General features: G+C 36.3%; 1 protein-coding gene across 3 annotated transcripts; it reads left to right on the top strand.

Annotated features, from left to right (window-relative positions):
* Positions 1 to 730: 730 nt before the first annotated feature.
* On the top strand, positions 731 to 15240 carry LOC106868558 (transient receptor potential cation channel subfamily A member 1 homolog). Of its 3 annotated transcripts, none has more exons than XM_014913878.3 (9): positions 731 to 918; positions 4486 to 4549; positions 6685 to 6759; positions 7646 to 7711; positions 8346 to 8560; positions 9295 to 9467; positions 10876 to 10920; positions 11540 to 11640; positions 14977 to 15240. In XM_014913878.3, exons 1-8 carry the CDS (start codon positions 909 to 911, stop codon positions 11594 to 11596), a joined length of 705 nt encoding a protein of 234 aa, XP_014769364.1. In that variant the 5' UTR covers positions 731 to 908; the 3' UTR covers positions 11597 to 11640; positions 14977 to 15240. The 3 variants fall into 3 exon arrangements, with proteins under 3 accessions (XP_014769364.1, XP_014769365.1, XP_089219095.1); XM_014913879.3 differs by having other exon boundaries at positions 731 to 1586; XM_089362969.1 differs by lacking the exon at positions 14977 to 15240 and adding an exon at positions 14306 to 14324.
* The last annotated feature ends 3995 nt before the right edge of the window (positions 15241 to 19235 follow it).

The following is a 19235-nucleotide window of genomic DNA, read 5'->3' as shown; positions in this document are numbered from 1 at the left end:
GATATGGAGAGTAACTTCAGACACCAAGTATTATCAGAAGAGATACTGAGTGAAGTTCTTAACAGCAGAAATGGTGATCTATTGCTCAAGAAGCCCAAACTCGCTGATATATATATGAGAATCCTTCAGTCACCCGAGATTTGTATGAGTGTGAGGCAAGGTACTAGTGTAGCATCATAGCTCTAATACAAAATGACAAGTTATACTCCCTACCATCACCTCTATCACAAAATACTCATCTGTCGTTTACAATGGGTAACAATACTCTTTGATTTTCATACATTTAATGTTAAATAATTTTATAAAATATATATTTTTAATTTTATATATCTGTACGGTATTTACAGTATTTCCTGTAATTTTGTTGCTGTTTCTCATGTTAAAACCACACTGTATATTTCCAATATTGTATATGTACACAATATTAACCCATCTTTGGTTAACTCGTACAGTTGCCTTAACTTCACATTCTTCTTTTCACCTTATAACGGGCAGTTCAGTTCATGTAGTGAAGCTGCAATGAGACTGTTGCTTTGTTGACATATAGTGACCTCCCTTAGAAACCACAGGACAACCTGAATGACATGTATAAGCTGACAAACAAACAGATACAGAGAGAAAATGAAAGATTAAAATAGAAGAAAAATGTAATGTGTGAAAGAGATGTGTGTGCATTTACATACGTCTATGTCTACGTAACATAACACGTGCATACTTTCTTAGCGTTTTATTAGGGATTTTCTGAGTAGCTTTTGTCATTAACTGCCAGTAATGTACAAGGTCTAACGACTAAGTTTCCAGCTCTTTACGGGTGGGAAAAAAAAGATTTGTGATTGTCATCTTTATCCACTTACTTAATCTCCATAGGAGTTTATATATTCTCTTGGTGGATTTTTCTGTACCCCATAATGTCAGCAAGTAGGTCGAGATTATATTTTTGTTTTGTTGCTTATTTATCTTTAATAAGTAGTTCTCTCAGAAGAGAAAGCCAAATCACTAACGGTTTACGCTGGTAATTTAGTTCATTTTACAACGTGGATCTTTTCAGAAAAGATCCTAGAAGATATTTTTTGATTGAACCAATGAAGGAGCTTCTATGGCATCACCAGAAATATCATCTCAATTTCCAACATATCACCCTCTGAGTCTTAAAAAAAGATGGAGGAAGTACACATTCCGTTATCCTTTTTTCTTTTAATCGAAGCACATTCGTTAACGCGTAATCTTGCTGAATGCGTTCGTAATTAGAACGTCCTTGACCTCCGGTACTAATCGAAAGTAATCTAACACATTAATCAAAACTGACCCAAAGGAAATAACACGTTATAATAATAATAATCCTTTCTACTATAGGCATAAGGCCTGCAATTTTTGGAGAGGGGGCTAGTCATTACATTGATCAGTACTCAACTGGTACTTATTTTATTAACTTGGAAAGAATGAACGGCAAAGTCGACCTCGGCAGAATTTGAACTCTGAACGAAGAACGGAAGAAACGTCACTAGGCATTTTACCTGGCACGATAACAATTCTGCTTGCTCACAGTCCATCAGGTCATAACAGAGGGGTGCAAAGCGAAAGTTTTAGTAAGTAAGAAAGCAAATTTGTATCCATATAGAAAATGGCCTTGTTCAATATGAAGAAAAAAGTAAGCAGAAATTCTTTACGCTGTAGTTAATATAATCTGTGGACACAAGAGGTGCAGTGGTATCACAGAGAGATTAACAAAGAAAATATACTTTGTATGTGGCAAATGCACAGGAGCAATAGAATTTAAGAGTACAAAGGAAATAGATTTTCTCAAATGCCCAGAAAGATTCCTAGACTAGAAGCAGTAACACAAAAAAGTACCCATTACACTTTGTAAACTGGTTGGCATTAGTAAGGGTATCAGCTATAAAAATGATTCCAAAGCAGAACACAATCCTCCAAACCATCAGATCTTGTCAAATTTCCAACCAGTGCCAATATGGAAGATGCACATTAAAAGATGTTGATGATGATCTTCAAATCACACCCTGCTGTCTTTTTTAAAAAAGACTCATTGGATAATGTAGCCTAAGTACACTGTTTGATAAAAGATAGAATGATCAGACTGGAGTGATTCTGATTGTAGGTCTGTTCAATCAGAAGCTAAACAGTGATAAACTTATTCTCACTAGTTCTATACTTATCAGATAATTATTTTCTTCCTTTGTAGGGTTTTTTGAAGTGTTTTCGGTGTCTATATTTCTTGATCCTTCATACACAACTTCTGTGCTAGATGGGATATATAGAAGAGTGTGTATTTCTATGCCCCTTTTCTAAATTCTCCTGGTAGTGCTAAGCACATTTGTTGGCATCCTTTTGTCTCGAGAGACAATGGTAGTTGTGCATAAAATAATCCAGTCCAGTTTTTACATTTCCTGTCATTTACATCTGCTGTGGCTGTGTAGTCCTATTCTGGACAAACACTCCCTCTGGCAGGTGACGCAGATGTAGCGAAGACTTTGCCTGGCTGGTTGTATAATGTCATAGTTTCTTGTTGTTGTCTTTTCTTGTCTTTCCATTTCTCCTGTCCTTTTGTCACTCGTTTGTGTTCCCTCTCACTCGCCAATCTCCACGGTTGCTGGCAACCGCTTCCCAGTTGCTAATATTGATGTCACAGGCCTTCATGTCCTTTTGCAGACATCCTTTTCCCATAAGAACAGTCTTCCAACAGACCTAGTGCCCCTAGCAAGCTCTCCGTAGAGTATGTCCTTGGGGATTCTGCCATTTTCCATATGACTAACATGTCCAAGCCATCTCATACGTTTTTGTGTGAGGAGTAAAATCATGCTTGGTATTCCTGCTTGCTTGAGGAAATCTTTGTTGGGGACATGATCCTGCCATTTGATGCCAAGGATTTTCCGGAGGCAGCACAGGTGAAAGATATTTAGGCGACGCTCTTGACATGTGTATGGCGTCCAGGTCTCACTGCCATACAGTAGAGTGTTAAGTACACATGCCTGGTAAATCTTCATTCTTGTGGTCTTGGTCAGCTTGTTGTCCCATGCCCGTTTGGAGAGTTGGGCCATCACAGCAGCTGCTTTGCCAATGCATATATTGAGCTCGGCATCATGGGATAGGTTGTAGGTGACAGTAGGGCCAAGATAGGTAAACTCCACTTCTTGTAGTCTGTGGTCTCCAATATGTATGTTTGGGATGTCTGATGTAGCCTGACCCATGGTGTTGGTCTTCTTGAGGCTGATAACTAAGCCAGTCTCTACATACTTGCTCAAAGCAGTTGATGAGCCTTTGCAGGGCTTCTTCTGAGTGTGATACCAGAGCAGCATTTACCCTCCATAATGTTCAATCCAGCAATGAGATTGCCAAAGTGTGCGGCAGCCAACATAGTCTTCCATTTTTTATTGGTTGACATTACTCCTTTTCAAAGTTGACTTCAGTTGATCTTTGAGCTTCTCTTTGGTTCTCCAGTCATGTGTTGACCATGGTGTAGTCGATCATAAAGGATTTTTCAAGGGAAGACACGAGCTAGATATAAACATTGCATATCTACGAGGGGGTATTCAAAAGTAACGAGAAATGTTTTGTGGGACAAGCCCATTGTAGTTCAGGCTTCAACCACTAGAAGCCACTTGATGTGACCCTCAGGCATCTGTCTGCCGACCAGTGGCATCATGTGAAGTTGTACTGTCATGTTGTGCTTCCATGAAATTCTGTTTTCTGCTGGGGAAAACAGCAGCTGAAACAGTTGTCATACTTCAAACAGCTTACAAGGATGTGGCCATGAGCAAAAAACAAGTTTACAAGTGGTTTTCATGCTTTAAGAATGGTTACTTGTTGCTTGAAAACCAACCTCGTTCATCTCCTGAATGAATGAAAACATCACGAAAATCCATGACGAACTTGTTGATAAGACTGGTGTGTTCTGTAGCTCCTGCCAATGAATTTTGAATGAGGAATTGCAAATGCGGATGGATACATGAAAATATTACGTCTTTTATACATGCTTGTCTATATATATGGGAGCAAATATGGGTGCATGTAAGAATAAGCATGTATACACAAATGAATGTGTGTGTGTGTGTGTGAATGCACAAGCAAATGAGTGCATGAAAAATGTGTATACATGAGGGAATGTTGGTTCATAACTGGTCTGTATCTTGAATTTGTGTGAACATATATATATGTGTGAGAACATTTAATCCACCCCACCGTACTTCTTGAAAACAGAATGGATACATTAATTAATATAGTCATAGATGTCTGTAAGAAACAGGAAGATTATAGCTAGAATTGTTTTGATAATAGCTCAACTCAATTAGCTTTGATTTAAGATTAAACATTAACAACACGTCTTCTTTTGCCTTCATTTTCACATTTTTTTCTATAAGTTGGTTTTTCTTTTATACATCACCCAAACGCTTATATCTCTTCAAATTACATAATTAAATTTCTATCATCTATCTATCAAGTACAACCTCATCTCTGCCTTTTCTACAGATGATCTACAAAAATATGTACAAAACCGAAATTTTTCTGAACTTGAGAAACTGGTTACTTCTAGGTAAAGAACAAAGTTTTATTTATTTATTGTTTTCACTTTCATTGTTATTATTTTACTGCATAAAGGAAGTGTATAGGATGGTTAAAGCAGGAATGCCTTTGATGATAGGGCTTTTTGATTAAAACTCAACAGTGGCTAAAGAATACCAACAGCTCCTGAGAATGAAAAAGTCAGGTATCTGAGTTGATGGTCAAAGGTGGTCAGGTAAATTTGGAGTAATTCTTGTGCAGCTCAGCTACAAACTCTGCAATTTGAGGTATGATTGTTGTACTGTCATTGTTCTGTATGGTGGTATCTGGATTACAATAATCTTTTCTGAGTGTATTATTTTGTTCATATAATGGAAGCCTTCTATTGTACATACAATTTATTATAGTGGATATAGCTTGTTACAGCTACATTGATTTATCACCTAGTAGAGAATATAAGTAAAATCATTGTTAAATGTTATCCTGCAGTTTTGTTAATAATGAAATGAATTTATAATTTTCTTACATTAATGGATCTGAGCAGATGAATGGGCAGTTATACCAGTTTATTGACCCAAAAAACATGTCTGTTGATGAAGCAGATGCACTAGCTGATTGGTCTAAATTGTGATGCTGTAGCCAGGTCTGTTGATACCAGCCTGTCTCATGATAGATGGTTCTTGACAAAAGCAAACTATCAATTTGTGGATCAATATTTGAGCTATTATATGGTATAATAACATTCTTGTTGTTATACCATATGTATACTAACAAGAGATATTTGTTATAACCAAACTCCCTACCTTATTGTCTTTAATATTTGAGACCACATTTTGTTTTTAAGTTCTGAAATTTTATAATTCTTGTAAAATTGACCAAATGCTTTGTTTAGAATGCATGAGAAGTGGGCAGAAATTTATTACTTTTCCTTTTAACATTATGAACCTTGAATTAAATACCAGCCTTTAAGAATCATCCTAAGGGGCTATTGGGAAAATATATTTCTATGAACCAAGTTAAAAATCATTGATTCTTTGTAAATGAATGATAAGGATTATGAGGATGTTGAACAGTGATGGTGATGAAGGTGCATTCAAAAAGCATCTAACTATTTTCCTGTCAAAACACAGACAAAATCTTTTGGGTGGAAGCTGTTACCACCCTTCCTGAGCATGCATGAAAATTTCACACCAGTAAGCTGTGTCAGTTCCTGGCTGTTGTGCCTAGAGTACAGACATGTAATGTACATTTGTCAGATTTTTGTTTTCACACAAGATGACCAAATGCATTGAGCAGAGATATTGCATCACGTTTTGCCAAAGGCTTGGTGATATTCAAACTCAAAGCATCCAGAAGATTCAGCAGGCCTTTGGCAATGATGCTATGAGCAAAACGAAGATCAAGGAGTAATACAACTGCTTCAAACATGGCCACACCTAAGTTGAGAGTGATGTATGCTCAGGCAGGTCATCCATGAGATGAAATGAGGAGCTGATTGAGAAGATTTGGCAAATAGTCATGGAAGACCATTGTGTAACAATCAAGTTGGTCACAAAGTAGGAATAGGCACAGGATCAGTGCATTCCATTTTAATGGAGGATCAGTGCATGTGGAGAGTATTGGCAAAATTTGTCCCCAAAGTGCTAGCAGAGCAGCAGAAGCAACTCCACATAGAAATCGTTCAGGACATGCTGGACTGTGCAAACCATGACTCAGACTTCATGAAGACCATCATCACTGGTGATGAGACATGTGTTTATGATTTCTGTTCAATGCATTTGGTCAACTTGTATGAATACAAAAAATCCAATGAGTGCACACTGCATATCTGTACTCTAGGCATAAAAGCTGGGAACTGATACAACCTATGGGTGTGAAAATTTTCCCACATGCATAGAAAGGGTGGCATTACTCTTCCACCCAAAGGATTTTGCTGGTGCAGCATTAGTTTTAGCAGGAAAGAAATAAAATTAGATACTTTTTGAACATACCTTGTATAATGATCATCATAATGTAGGCAATGATGAATAATGACAACAATAGTGATGATTTAAAAAAGAGCAATGAAATATGATGATAACGATGACCATGATAATAAATAATAAGAATTATCAATCATGAAGTTGTTGGTTATGTATTATAACAATTTTCCATAATGTGTTACAGAAAGGTCTTAGTTGATATGCCACTTGATCAAGGTCTAACTGCATTAATGATTGCAACAAAACGGAATGATATTGAGTAAGTACTCACAATATATATATATACATACACACACAAATATTACCTCTTTTCATGAGACACAAAAAAACCTGTTCACTTTTTAAAGAATTGATTTTAGTTGATGAATACTGTTGCTGGTCATCTTAGAATTTCTTTTCATGGAGAAGAGTGGTGGATGACAATAGGTAGAGCAACAAATTAAATACCTGGATGGCCAGATAAAATACTTCATGGCATTCCTCCAACTTTACATTCTGATTTCAAGTGCCACTGAGGTTGACTTTACCTTTCTTCCTCTTGCAGTCAATAAATTAAGTACCAGCTGAGCACTGGGTTTAATGTAATTGACTAGCCCCCCTCCCCTCAAGTTGCTGGCTTTGTGCAAAAAATTAAAAAGAATTATTTATTTATGTCTTTTTGTATTGTGTTGAAATCCTATTGTAGAAGTCTTTATCATTCATCTGTCCAAGGTAAATATAATTTATGGATTTGTGCCTCTATTAGAAATTAATATTTAGTCAGAGTAAAGCAGTGCCCATAACCCTTGCTAGTCCTCCTTGACTGTGATCTAGAATGTTTGTGTGCAATAAATGTAGTCCTAAATATATTTGTGAGCAGTACTATAACGTAGAGAATAGCTGAATTTTGTAGAAACTTAGAATCATAAAGACTGTCCCACTAGCCCTGGTACTTAGCAGGTACATATTTTATCCACCCTGGAATACTTGAAAAATGGAATAGTCTTGCAAGCTTGAACAGAGAGTATAAAAGAATTTCTCTAAATGTAGTACGTATTATTTAATCAGCTTCATGTACTGAGTTTGCAATTCACTGTCCTTTGGTATTTGTTTTATGTTGCTACAGCAACTATACATATCGTGAAATATTTCCCTACATATTTCAGGATTATGGAATTACTGTTGTCCTTGAAAGCATCTGTCACTGCTAAAGATGAGTCAGGAAAAACAGCGTGAGTATTTAAAATCTAGTTTTATTTATTCAACAATAACAAGGGAAGAAGGACAATGATTGGATGACTGCATTTTGTGTCTTGACTTATTAATGGCTAGCTATTTTCTTTCACTAGATTTTCTCATCTCTGTGGTAAAATGCTAAATCAGAATAAGGCAATATTATTTTCCAAAGGTGCAAGGTAGAATCACATAAAGCATTTGTTTTCCATGACTCTGTGTGTATGTGTTTTCATATCTCATATATATATATATTTAAGTACTATAACAGAAACTAAAACTTGACTAAAATTTTGTACACAAAATTAAACTTGAATTAAAATTTCAAATTAAATAAAATTCAAGTGATTCTATCACTTAGAAAAATCATTTTAAAACTGAAATTAAAATTCAAACTTAGGCTAAAATTTATTGTGTTTTAAAAAAATACAAATGGAAATTTGAATTTCAAATTGAAATAAAAAAAAAGTTTTCAATTTAAAATTTGAATCTTTTTTCCACTCCATCTTACCCTCTCAGTACAGTTTTTTTTAATATTTCAGCTTTATTAATTTAAAATTATAAATAAAAAATGATAAAAATTTATATGCTAAAAAATTTTTTTTCCTATTTTTTGTGGGGCTGCTACCTCAGTTTAATGCATGCTTGCATCTGTGGCAATCTGCAAGCTGCAAAGATCCTACATAAAAATGGTGCACCTTTTGAAGATTTTGATTTTGGTGGATCTAGTCCACTACATCATGCTGTTGACAGTGGCAGCTGCGAGATCATATCATGGATGATAAGGGTTGGAGCAGATGCGGACATTCGAGACAAAAATGCTGCTTGGACTCCACTGATGCGATGTGGTAAGTTTTAAGTGTAGTTTGATTCTTTTTATTCTTTTAAAAGTAATTGTAAAGCATGTGGGGATAGGTTGTTCATGTATGTGTGTGTGTGTGTGTGTGTGTGTGAGCATGAATGTGTGTGCAAGTGTTCTAACCTCACTGAAGATTTAAAGTTCTTACTGAAACATTCCACTAGCGTTCCTTATTTTTCAAGAGTGAATATGTTCTATATCTATTGGACCACAAGTATTTTTGGCCAGGGTAATTTTTCCAACCAAGAAAGGACTTACAGCACATCAGTAGCACCATTCCAAATTTAGGAGTTGTACTCCATTGTGAATCTTGTGCTTTGCAGAGAGTCAGCAGCTTATCAGAACAAGTATTTTCTGGAACTGAAGAGCAAGTCTTGACTTTAAAATGCAGTTGTAACTATGTTATGTGTGTATGGTTGTCAAGAAAGATCATCAGAGGTTTTGAGGCTTTGTATTTGTAGCAACTTTAAGGATTTTAATTGCCTGTTGTACAAGACTTGAAAGGGTGACGTACAAAATTGTATGCTAGAGATGTGCAGTGATTGTGTTTTAGTGTTGTTGAAAGAGACAAGATTTTTATATCCCTATTGAAATATTTGCACCCATCAACGTCTTTGAGTAGGAAAACTGAATATATTAACTGAGTTTCTATTAAGGAATTCATATGTATGGATTGACATGATGTATTCAGTGTTTTGTGTTTTCTTTTTCTTTTTTCCTCAGCTTCTCTTTCTGGTAACAAATCAGTTGCTAAGACATTGATCTTCAATGGAGCTAATATTGATCTCAAAGACAATGATGGAAAAACCTGTTTAATAATTGCAGTCATGAATGATCATGAACAATTAGTAGAATTTCTCTTGGAGAACAACGTCAACATCAAAATATTAAATACGGTTAGCAGATTACTGTCTCCTTGATTATTCATTGTAGATCATCATCACTGACATTGTTGATCAATTTTACTAGTCAGACAAAAGTGAACCAAGAATTTTTATGTGCATTGTTTTAGGTTTAGCAAGGGAAAGTGATGTGCCTGTGGACCTGGTAATATTATAATCTGGTTTCAAACGAGTCGTGATTAAGAGCGCCAAGAAATACAAAGACAGGTTAAAATTGACAGCCAAACTGGTACAATATGAATAATACTGTTAGTAAAAATACATTGGTTCCTCGTGCAGTTTGTACATGATGATGTGCGCAGGAAAAGAACAAAGTATGTTAAAGTCTTCTGCTGACAATTCTCTCTCCTCTGTGGATAGCTTAGAGGAAATTATTTATAGTGGTAGGTTGACTCAAAACACACAATGCTTTTCTGGTCCGGCAAGTAGTCTGATTGGATAACTTAAAGCATCCAATCGGCACAAATGGGTTTGGTCATGTGACCACTTGCATAAAACAAGTGTAGAAACTGTTATGAGCCTATTTAAGCTTAAGCAAACCAAATTGTGAATATATACTTGCTACAAAGGGTAAACAAAACGGCTGTTGAAATTTTCAATTAAACTTGTGATCACCAGGATCAGCCCATACTGTTATGATAATAATAGTGATGATGATTTCCAAGATAGGTACAAGGAGAGTAATAATTTCATTCAACTTCCTTATATGGCAAATACTTTTCTTTCCTTTTTTTTTTAATGAATAAAAATAATAAAATCAATCCTGGCAAGAATTGAACTTGAAAAGAACATAGCTAAATACTACAAGCCATTTTGTCAGGTGTTCTGCCACTCACTGTCTCACTAATAATTAATGCTGGTTCAAGCCAGTAAAAAAATAAGTTATTATTAATAGTTTTGTAAAATAGTGTTGTGTTATGAACTGAGTTTATTAGTTTTGATGCCTTCATAGATTTAGTCATGCTAAAAAAAAGTACCAGTCAAGTATTGGAGTCAATATAATTGATTGTGCCTTCATTCCTGAAATGTGTGGCCTTATGCTTATGTTAGAAATTGTTATTGTGATTCAAGACAGGAGAGGGTATGAGGGAAGAAATGAATCAACTGGCTTTCTTGAATAAACATTTCTCAGTATTTAGTTTTGTCTCTCAATGTTCCAGTTCTAGACCTCATGGCATTAACTTTCCCAATGATCCTTTGGGTCTTAAAATATATACTAAAATTAAACTGGAACCTTGTGGCTCTGTGTTCAATAAAATAAATATATTGGAGTTGATCCAGTTGATACATTCTCCTATCTCCTACCATAAATAGCTGTGTTACTTAGAAATTAATATCAATGTATGAACAACCATTTACACTTGCTTCATTTTTTTTCTCTTTCTCTCTCTATCCTTTACAGAGTGGTCGAACAGCATATGAAATAGCAGTTTCCCTTAAAAAAACCGTGAGTAGATTTATTGTTCAAGTTAACTTTTGAAAGCTGTATGGTTTATCAGTTTCCTCTTCCTCCTTATTCTTCTTCACTATTTCTTTCTTTCTTCTGGTTTTAGGTCAGCCCTGATTCAGTATCTCTATAGCTCAGCGAATTTTGAGAGAATAACTGTGTGATCCGTAGATGGAAAATGTTTTGGATGTGTTAACTGTTTTCATCATTTAACTTGCATTCCAACCATGATTATACCATCTTTTTCTCGGGCACAATATGAACAAATAAAAAACAAAACAGTATCCATTAATATAACCTTCTTTCTAAAGTTAAAAATGACTAGAATATTCATCTGTGACCACAATATCCATTACTCAGTGTATCTAGGATTCTATTATCCTATTATTCATTTTTAAGATTTGAATTGATCCCTAATTTCAGCCATTCCATAGATTTTGTTGTTTAACCATAGTCAGCCTGAAACAGCAGATCCATGGTGAAAAGTATTTTGGTTATAAACCATCCTTTTTTTTTGTCTGTTGTAGACTACTACTAGTTTCCTCTAATCCTGGTTTTTATTATAGGTTGGTTATAAGTTTGTTTTTTTGTTGAAGCCATTTTTCTTTTCATTTGTCAGGCAATAATAAAGATCTTGGATAAATATATGAAAAGTAGAAAGAATAACATTCCTTAGGAGGAGACCAGAAATGTTAGTGTTGCATAACTTATGGAATTTAGGTATGTGTCTCTTTGCATCTTCTCAGATGTTTACAGTTTATTTTCTTCTTTATATCATCATGGCATGCACACACATGCTCCTTCATGCACATATATTAGGCAGCTACTTACTATAGTTAAGCACAAACTAGAAGTGGCTTTAGTGCGATGCTGATGTACAAAAAGTACTTCCTCCCCACACCATAGAAGAACCAGGAGGAGGAAGATAATCTGGTTTAACCCATCATTCAGCATGAATGTACTTGCTAATAAAACCAAGAACTTACTAACTATTGTAGGGCAATATTTCCTACTGGTAAACAAATGCAACAAACTCTTGAACATCAATAACTTGATAACTTTAACCTTGATTACCCACCAAAACTACTAAAAACATTGACCCAGACAGCCAACTTGTAACTTGAGAAATTCCCCTTTCTAAAGCAGTGATATACAGCACATTTATGATACCCACAGATAATTGAAAGGAATCACACAGTACTCACTGTGAAAACATTCAAAATCTGTTATTACCAGCATTTATGCATTAAGATCAAGAGATAGGAAAATTCCATATCCTTGCTCTAATTTATCTGGAAACTCAAGGACCATGAATTGGAATGTATTTCATTAACACAGAGTATCTTTAACAAAACCTCTCCATTCTTTAGTGGATTCTCAAACTGAAGATTGTGCTTATCTGAAATCTTCCAGATATTAAAACAACCAACAATGTAACTTAACTGGAGATCAGAAATATTATTTAGCTGTGGCCACCAGAAAAAATTCCCCCTGGATAGCTCCCTACTGATTCAAACTCATGGTCAACAAGCTTGAGTTAGTAGGGAGGAATGAGTAAGCATGCATAAAAAATTTACATGGCCCAACTAATTAGGGAGCGAATCAATTTAGATGAGATGCAGTTTGGGTTCGTGCCAGGTAAAAGCACTACTGATGCCTTATTTCTAGTGAGACAGTTGCAGGAGAAATACCTAGCTAAGGATAAACCTCTGTACCTGGCTTTCGTTGACATGGAGAAAGCCTTTGACAGGGTCCCCCGATCCCTTATCTGGTGGTCAATGAGGAAACTTGGGATAGAAAAATGGTTAGTGAGAGCTGTGCGAGCCATGTACGGAGATGCTGCCAGTAAGGTGAGGGTTGGAAATGAGTACAGCAATGAATTCCGGGTAGAGGTAGGGGTCCACCAAGGTTCCGTCCTCAGCCCCCTCTTATTTATCATAGTCCTCCAGGCAATCACAGAGGAGTTCAAGACAGGTTGCCCCTGGGAGCTCCTCTATGCTGATGACCTTGCCCTAATTGCGGAGTCACTATCAGAACTAGAGGAGAAGTTTCAGGTGTGGAAGCAAGGTCTAGAATTGAAGGGCCTTAGAGTCAACCTAGCTAAAACCAAAATCCTAATAAGTAGGAAGGTAGATAAAACACAAACCCCTTCAGGTAGATGGCCCTGCTCAGTATGTAGAAAAGGAGTAGGTAGTAACTCTATAAGATGTACCCGGTGCAAGCTATGGACACATAAGAGGGGCAGCAACATCAAAGGCAGGTTAACTAGCAAGTTAGTTTTTGTTTGTGGCAGATGTTCAGGTGCAATAAAGACTGTAAACAAACAGGAAACAACTTCTATCTCATTCCAGGGTGAAAAACTAGAGGTAGTCGATAGCTTCCGCTATCTGGGCGACCAAGTTAGTAGTGGGGGTGGGTGCGCTGAAAGTGTAGCTGCTAGAATAAGAATAGCCTGGGCAAAGTTTAGAGAGCTCTTACCCCTGCTGGCGACAAAGGGACTCTCACTCAGAGTAAAAGGCAGACTGTATGACGCATGCGTACGAACAGCCATGCTACATGGCAGTGAAACATGGGCTGTAACTGCTGAGGACATACGTAAGCTCGCAAGGAATGAAGCCAGTATGCTCTGTTGGATGTGTAATGTCAATGTGAATACCCGTCAGAGTGTAAGTATCTTGAGAGAAAAGCTGAACATTAGAAGCATCAGTTGTGGTGTGCAAGAGAGACGATTGCGCTGGTATGGACATGTGGTGAGAATGGATGAGGATAGCTGCGTGAAAAAGTGCCACACCCTAACAGTTGAGGGAACCCGTGGAAGAGGTAGGCCCAGGAAGACCTGGGCTGAGGTGGTGAGGCAAGACCTTCGTACATTGGGCCTCACCGAGGCGATGACTACTGACCGAGACCTTTGGAAATGTGCTGTGCGTGAGAAGACCCGGCAAGCCAAGTAAGATCGTTGCCAGTGCCCCTGGACTGGTTCTTGTGCAGGTGGCACATGAGATGCACCATTTTGAGCGTGGCCGTTGCCAGTACCGCCTGACTGGCTCCTGTAGGATTTTCGAGCGAGATCGTTGCCAGTGCCCCTGGACTGGCTTGTGCGGGTGGCACATAAAAGACACCATTTCGAGCGTGGCCGTTTTCGTGCGGGTGACACATAAAAGCAGCCACTACACTCTCTGAGTGGTTGGCGTTAGGAAGGGCATCCAGCTGTAGAAACTCTGCCAAATTAGACTGGAGCCTGGTGTTGCCATCCGGTTTCACCAGTCCTCAGTCAAATCGTCCAACCCATGCTAGCATGGAAAGCGGACGTTAAACGATGATGATGATGATGATGATCTGACAAATATATAAATCAATGTAATATACAAGTATATTTACATTTCAGTTTTGGAAGGAGGACTATAATTTTTGCAGAAAATATCTCATAGACTGGCAAAGTCGTTGTTCAGATTGAAATTGTCTGGTTGTTGCATACAAATAAAGTGTGAGTAGAAAGTGAGTTCCAGGAAGTTGTAATTCTATGGACAAAAGTCAGTTTGTACAAAATTTTGTTGATGTACAAGGTGGAGAAGAGAACTGTGCAAATATAGATGATCTGTGTGAGTTTGGGTAGTTCACAGAAGTGTGGTGATGATAAACAAAATAAAGGAGAGATATAGCATGTCAACATTTTAGTGGTTGTTGCGACAAGTGACTTTTGGGGGCTACATATTCTAGTTTGTTTGCATGCATAGTAAGACTTTAAGAATATATTTATTCATTATTTGATAATAGAGAGAGAGTATAAGTCATCAGCTTACCAATTTCAAGGAAGGTTGAAATCTGGTGGTCTCATCCCTGGAGGTGATAAGGATTTATCTCACCACTAGTAATATAAACAAGAGTCCATTTTGCACATCAAGCCAATATGAGAATTTCTCTCATGGTAACGACTGCAGTATAGTTTGTTCTAACAGAACATCCTTATTTAAGTGGGGATAAACATTACTTCTAAATATATTTTGTTACTTCATAAACCTCTATATTTATCAGAATTGTAATGCTAACTAATTCCAGAAGCTGAACATGCATTGGGAAAAGATCTTCAGATAATTCTCTGTCTCCATGATGTCATCATACCTTGCAATTCAATGTGCTGATACAATGAAAAGAATCAGGCTTTTGTCTGCTTGCCTGAACTCATAAAACAATTTATGTTGTTAGACTATTTTTATCTTCTATGATTTCAACAAAACAAATGAAAACAATTCTGACATATTCCAGAAGAATTGTTACAATAAAGTTACTTCCTTCTCTCAAAAACTGCCATTTTGAACTGGACATTATTGTTGTTGCTGTGATGTTTCAATCTTCTACATTTTTTCCATTTCATTTGTTTCAGTTTTATACCTTCTTTTTCTTCTTCTGCGGTAATTTTTATTTGAAGATTGGGGAGAGACAAGAGCTTGTGACATTAGCACATAAGCTCTTTTATTTCTCCTTCATATCTATATATATAAGAATGAGAATGTGTGTCTGTCTGTCTGTCTGTCTGTCTGTGTGAATCCCTAAAACTCGAGAACTACGCAACCAATTTCATTCAAATTTTACACGTGCCTTACTTAGGGTTCCAGTTGTGTTTTAGTAAAAAAAATTATTAACTTCTTGCAAAGTTCGAGCACACGGCAACATAATATCTCCTCCACTATTTAAGTATTACGTGTCAAAAGTGAAACAAAAACACTCATGTCAAATACTTTCACTTTAAAAATGAAACTATTCCACTAACTGAAACAATCACATTTCGATACTGTAGTGACAGATACTTTCACAGAGAGAGAAAGAGAGAAAGAGAGAGACAGAAAGAGAGAAAGAGAGAGACAGAAAGAGAGAAAGAGAGAGACAGAAAGAGAGAAAGAGAGAGACAGAAAGAGAGAAAGAGAGAGACAGAAAGAGAGAGAGAGAGAGATGTATATGTATACATATACATGTATATGTACACCATTTCGATACTGTAATGACAGATACTTTCAGAGAGAGAGAGAGAGAAAGAGAGAGAGAAGGAGAGAGAGAGAGAGAGATGTATATGTATACATATAGATGTACACGTATATGTATATAGATCTATACATACATGTATATGTATACATATGTGTAGATGTATATATATATATAGATGTACATGTAATATGTACACATATATACATATATACATGCATACAGATATCTATACATATATACACGCATCACACACACATACACATGCACACAAACACACACATTTGTTTTCTTATCCAAAACTACGTCAAAAGTACTGAATGGATCTTTATGAAATTTGGAAATTATATTCTTTGCATAACGGCCATAACTCCCATGAAAATTCATATATTTTTGATGTTGATGAAATTTTAACCCGAACATAACAGATGAGCATTATTTAGAAAATGATGTCACACGTTATCGAGGCTACCATTCTTTCTGGATGTGCAAAAGGGGATGACGTCTTTATTCCAAGAATTTCTCTTACTCCATCAGGAGCAGACATTCCTTTTACATTCAGAAGACTACAATTCCCCCTTCGTGTGACTTTTGCCATGTCCATAAACAAATATCAGGGTCAAACACTGTCTGTAGCTGGTCTTCTCTTGGAAGAGCCCTGCTTCTCACATGGACAACTGTATGTTGGCTGCTCAAGAGTGGGCAGCAACAAAAAACCTATTTGTATATGCTCCACAAGGGAAAACAAGGAACATAGTTTACAATGAGGTGTTATAATCACAACAGCAAGAAAGTATGTACATGATCACCTTCTTTTACGAAACTTCATTGACTTTCATATATTTATATTGATATACATATATATACGTGTGTTTGGGTGCGTGTGTGTATATACATCTCTATATATAAAGATGATGCGTAGTCTAGACGGCGTTTTTAGATTTCATTATTCTCTTTAACCCGGGCAACGCCGGGTATTTCTGCTAGTATATAAATATATACATATGTATGTATATATGTATGTGTGTGTGTGTGTGTGTGTGTGTGTATATATGCACAACTAAGTAAGATATGGGTAAAAACCTTGTAGAATGCTATGCAAAGCTTGTCCATAGTTATTGGTTACCTGATGTCATCATACAGAGGAAATGCTCCTGCTACTGGATTATTTTGGAATAATCCTTGGAGCTTAGGTTTTCGATGACTGAGATTCCAAATATGCAAAAAATCACGTTTTCAAAATTTTAAATCCTGCCCCTTTTTTTTTATTTTTAGCTTTTTTGAAATTTTTTTTTTCATTCTACATGGAAAAATACAGAGATTAATAATATGGCAAACAAAAAATTAATTTTAAATCTTATGTAAAAAGCTCCAAATTTGATCCACACACCCCTTGCCACCCAGCAAAAAAGAGTGCGTGCGCAACAAGCTCTACAGCTCACTGAAAATGAACAACTGAAACAAGTGAAACAAAATGTTTTATATACCTGTTGTATATGTTGGTCTTGTTTTTTCGCTTTAAAGGTAAATGATTCTCATAGAAGCAAACACAATATAAAATAATTCTGTAAAAAATCAGGCTTTCAAAATTTTACCCCCCCCCCCCGCCCCATTGGTTTCAGCCATTTATTTTCAGTGAGCTGTAGAGATTGTTGCATACACGTACCCTTTTTCGCTGGGTGGCGAGGGGTGTGTGGATCAAATTTGAAGTTTTTCATATAAAATTTGAAATTAGTTAATTTCTTGTTTGCCATACTGTTAATCTCTGTATTTTCCACATAGATTTGAAAAAAAAGTTAAAAATTAAAAAATTGGGGGTGGGATTAATTTAAAATTTTGAAAACATCATTTTTTGCATATTCAGAATCTCCGTCATCGAAAACCTAGGAATCCACTGAGAAAAAAAAAATTTCTGAAAGCTTGGTTTTTGTGAGGGGGGGGGGGTGACTGTCGTACAGCTCCACCAATGATTCTTCCAGCTCCCTGCCCTCAAAACATTCATTAATATTAATGAGTGAGATGTTCTTATGAAAGTTTGCTGCTGTCTAAAATAACTTGACTGCCTGACCCTTGTTGAGGCATAAACAACCAGAAGACTCAGCTTTTACTGCTGCAAATATCTAGGATTCCATACCATCTAATTTCTGAAAGATCAGCTTTACCTGGAGTTCCAAAATCCTTCCAGAACAATCATTTATTTATGTGAGGTGTAAGCTTAAGATCATGCAACGCAGAAACATTGCTCTTACATACTGTATTTTCTTGCATACAAGTTGAATTTTTCAGATCAAAATTTACAACCCCCCCCCCAAAATAGGTTGACATATACATTAAAACAACTTTGAAGAAGGACAAAAGATTCCTTGTGATATGCTGTAGGATTTAGAAAGACAATGATGGTGTTTGAATGTTTACACCACAAACTATGCCAGTTTGTATACCAGAAAATGTGATATATGTTTAGTATCTTGAAGTCATTCAGTATGTGAACCAGCTTCCAACCACTTGCCTGGGCCACCTTGTGCATTCATACAAACCACACTCAATGCTGCTCTAAGTAAGAGAAAATACCACTTACCTTATAGTTCATGTTGAGGTGCATTGTACATTTTTAATTCCTTAAAATACCTCTCCAGCATTTTTAGTGCTGGGGTCTTTATAAATAGCCCAGGTCCATTGGTAATTTCTCTTTTATAGTTCTATATACTCCAAGTATTGTCCTCAGTAGGAGTTTCTCATTGGGTTACTTTTAGGAGGAGTTGGTTCCTCTCACCTTCCTATTTGCTTTATTTTTGTTTGTAATTTTTTTAATTCTATCACTGCTACGATGTTCTCGTGAACAACATTGAAGTTGAGAAGTGTTTGTCCAAGTTCTTGCTATTGCAGCTGTTGTTCTTATTTTTCCATCTTGCAGATCAGTCACACTCCAACCATTCTCCAGGTGACTTTAGACCTACAAAGTTTTCAGGTTTGGAGGATCTTTCTCTTTTTTCAGTCTGATTAAAAGCTAATCTTCAGATTCAGTTTCATGGATAGATGAGGTATCTGAGAAAGGCAGATATGTCAGCAAGAGTTTTATTGTTTGTGTTGTTTAGGAGAGGGAAACTTTCACAGCCTTTGGAGGTAGTACAAGTGTTTGTCTTTTGAGCAATTTATTTAGCTGTTTAAGCAATTTATTTTGCTTTTTTTTTTTGAGCAATTTATTGTTGTGGCTGTTGATGTCGATTTTGTTATTGTTATTTTCTTATTGATGTTATTAAGGAAGTTTTGTTACATGACAAGGAAACTGAAAATGCATAAGTTAGTTAGTGACACTGTAATGAAATCCCTCTGGTTTT

Source organism: Octopus bimaculoides, chromosome 14, assembly GCF_046866305.1.
Source record: "Octopus bimaculoides isolate indiv1 chromosome 14, ASM4686630v1, whole genome shotgun sequence".
Classification (NCBI taxonomy): Eukaryota; Metazoa; Mollusca; class Cephalopoda; order Octopoda; family Octopodidae; genus Octopus; species Octopus bimaculoides.
Note: the sequence above shows the minus strand (reverse complement) of the source record. Positions and strands in the feature narration are given on the sequence as shown.